Source organism: Penaeus japonicus, unplaced genomic scaffold (genome assembly GCF_977035675.1).
Source record: "Penaeus japonicus unplaced genomic scaffold, GWHDUDI00000001_assembly GWHDUDI00000037, whole genome shotgun sequence".
Lineage (NCBI taxonomy): Eukaryota > Metazoa > Arthropoda > Malacostraca > Decapoda > Penaeidae > Penaeus > Penaeus japonicus.
In genome coordinates, this window is record NW_028234439.1 from 16,319,239 (window position 1) to 16,321,738 (window position 2,500).

Here is a 2,500-nt window from a genome sequence, read left to right on the forward strand (position 1 = left end):
CCATCAAAGAAATAATACCACAAAAATACACTTGCGGGAACATCGTCTTCCGTTTTCTCCGTTGAGAGCCTTCTTAGGTTGAGAATCTTATCCCGCGAAGAGTCCTTCAGAGTAAGAGTGATCAAGTCAGCGCTCCACAGATCACGTCCCAGGAGAGAGAGCAGGGGGTTCGTTGGCGTCACGAGCGCCGTGTCCAGACGAGGGATTGTGACGCTCTCTTGACCTGGATCACAATACGCTCTTTCAAGACTAATTACTTGTGAATTCTGCAAATTGAACCACTGTTCACTTATCTCACTCACCTGCCAATGGAAGTGTTCTTTTGCGTGCAGTCTCGTGCATCCTTCAGCCTCAAACTGACACTTTCCTTCCACTGAGGAGTAGCAGATTTCTGGCACTGGCACATCTCCTTTGTAGAAGTGTGACCACACACTGGTTGACGTCCCTCTTTGGGGGTTGGGAGACAGGGCGCTCAAGCTTGAAGAAGTGGACAACCTTCGCACGTGTCTCTGACTGCATGCCTGATTTGCCAGGGATTGGTTTTGGGCGAGCACTGCTGCTATTATGTCTTTGGGACACCCATTAGAAGGAAGTCCATGGCTTTCGAGGAGCTTACACACGGACGGCTCAGTTGTGTAATGGTTCAGTAGACAAGATGACAATCCACAGTTACCGCCTCGGATTACAAAATTCAGGCAGATGTGCAGAGAACTACAGAGTCTGCGTCCACATTTACCTTTATTGTAACTCTGACAAACATCCAATGACTTTACAGGACTTAGTTCGCTGAATGTACACCGAATCAGTTTACAAAGCGTTTTAGAAGGCAATTTATCCATGTTGAAACTCTGCAATATTTTACGGTTATGGTCAGTGGTCCAACAGTGTCCCAGAGAGCAAGAGTCGTCCATACAATCCCCCAATACAAAACGTGGACAGACGTGGAGCTCGTCACACGATTCCCAAGCATAGCAGAAATCAGCGCTTATATGAGTGCCACATATGATGATTTTAGGCCTCAGCTCCACAATCTCGTCATTGAGATTAAAGGTATTGGGATATGTGGCTATGGTATCTCGCACGGCGTTCTGGTTGAGTCCATGTTGTTCCAGAAGGGTAAGGAGGCTCGCCCGGAAGTCCTCATACTTTGTAAGCGTCTCCACCAGTTTCTCACGGTGTACCCACAGACTCGAGATCTGAGACTTGTAGGAGGGAAAGCGCTGTATGCTCCCCCTTCTACTCAAGTTGCAGCTGATGTTCTATGGAGTGAAATAAAAGGACGTTGGTTCAGATTCGCTCGTACCTTCTCATTGTTAAAATATGTTAGATTCATTATATCAGATGCTAGTTCGTTGTACTCTGTACTTTTTTTGTTTTTTGTTTTTGTTTTTATGATAATAGGTTTCCCGGTAGAGATAAGAGTATCCGATCATCTACGGATTTACATGTAATATTGTGCTAACTGGTCTTAAGTCGTCTTGAAGTAGTCATAAAATGCTGCAATATATTTTCTCCACGAAATGAAATGCTTAAACAAGAGGATATATGAAAGTAAATATTTTATCTGTATGATCAAAAGTAACAATTTTATTCTAACTGGTTATATATCAAACAATTTTTTGGTGATCAGAAGTTTTTTGGAATTCAAACTTTTATAAATATTTTATGACGTTTAATTAATTTCCCTTATATAATTTTTTTTCTTTTTTTATGACATTTAAAAGTGTTCCGAACTATTTTATAACTGTAAACCCCATAAATAACACTGAAAGGAAAACGATAGTTTTATGTGTGTGTACGAGCGTGCTTTTATTATGATCATTATTATTATCATCATACCATTATTATTACCAATATCATTATATTATCATTATCATCATCATTATCATTATGATCATTATCATTATCATATCTATTTATTTATTCATTTATTATCATTTTGTGTGTGTGTGATTATGCATGGCTGTCATTATTAACTTTATTGTTGAAGTTTAATATCAATATTCACCTTCACAGCGACCTCAAACTCGTCAATAGGAACATCGTCATCACTATCTGCAAGAATAAAATGAACAAAATGAATAAAATGAATAAAATGAATAAAATGAATAAAATGAATAAAATGAATAAATTGAATAAAATGCATAAAATGAATAAAACATGTGAGATAAAATGAATAAGTGAATAGAATGAATAAAATGAATAAAATGAATAACATGAATAAATGAATAAAAAGGAATAAAATGAATAAAATGAATAAAATGAATAAAATGAATAAAATGAATAAAATGAATAAAATGAATAAAATGAATAAAATGAATAAAATGAAAAAAAGGCATAAAATGAAAAAAATGAATAAAATGAATAAAGGGAAAAAAATGCATAAAATGAATAAGATGAATAAAATCAATAAAATGAATAAAATGAATAAAATGCATAAAATGAATAAAATGAATAAACTCCATAAATTCACTAAAATGCATAAAATGAATAAAATGAA

The 2,500-nt window shown here is 35.8% G+C and overlaps 2 protein-coding genes across 2 annotated transcripts in view; both read right to left on the reverse strand.

Moving 5' to 3' along the window:
• LOC147467208 (uncharacterized) overlaps positions 1-2,057 on the reverse strand; it is a 5,892-nt gene extending 3,835 nt beyond the window's left edge. Inside the window, exon 1 of the mRNA XM_086532248.1 lies at positions 2,009-2,057. The gene's annotated coding sequence lies outside the window, so the exon portion shown is untranslated. The remainder of the gene's footprint in view (positions 1-2,008) is intronic.
• Positions 1-2,500, reverse strand: part of LOC122264530 (protein mono-ADP-ribosyltransferase PARP12) — a 9,580-nt gene that overhangs the window by 1,161 nt on the left and 5,919 nt on the right. The window contains exons 4-5 of the mRNA XM_086532486.1: positions 2,009-2,055; positions 1-1,259 (exon numbers count right to left, since the gene is read on the reverse strand). The exon at positions 1-1,259 is cut by the window's left edge and continues 1,161 nt beyond it. Coding sequence (XP_086388612.1) covers positions 1-1,259; positions 2,009-2,055 — 1,306 coding nt within the window. The remainder of the gene's footprint in view (positions 1,260-2,008; positions 2,056-2,500) is intronic.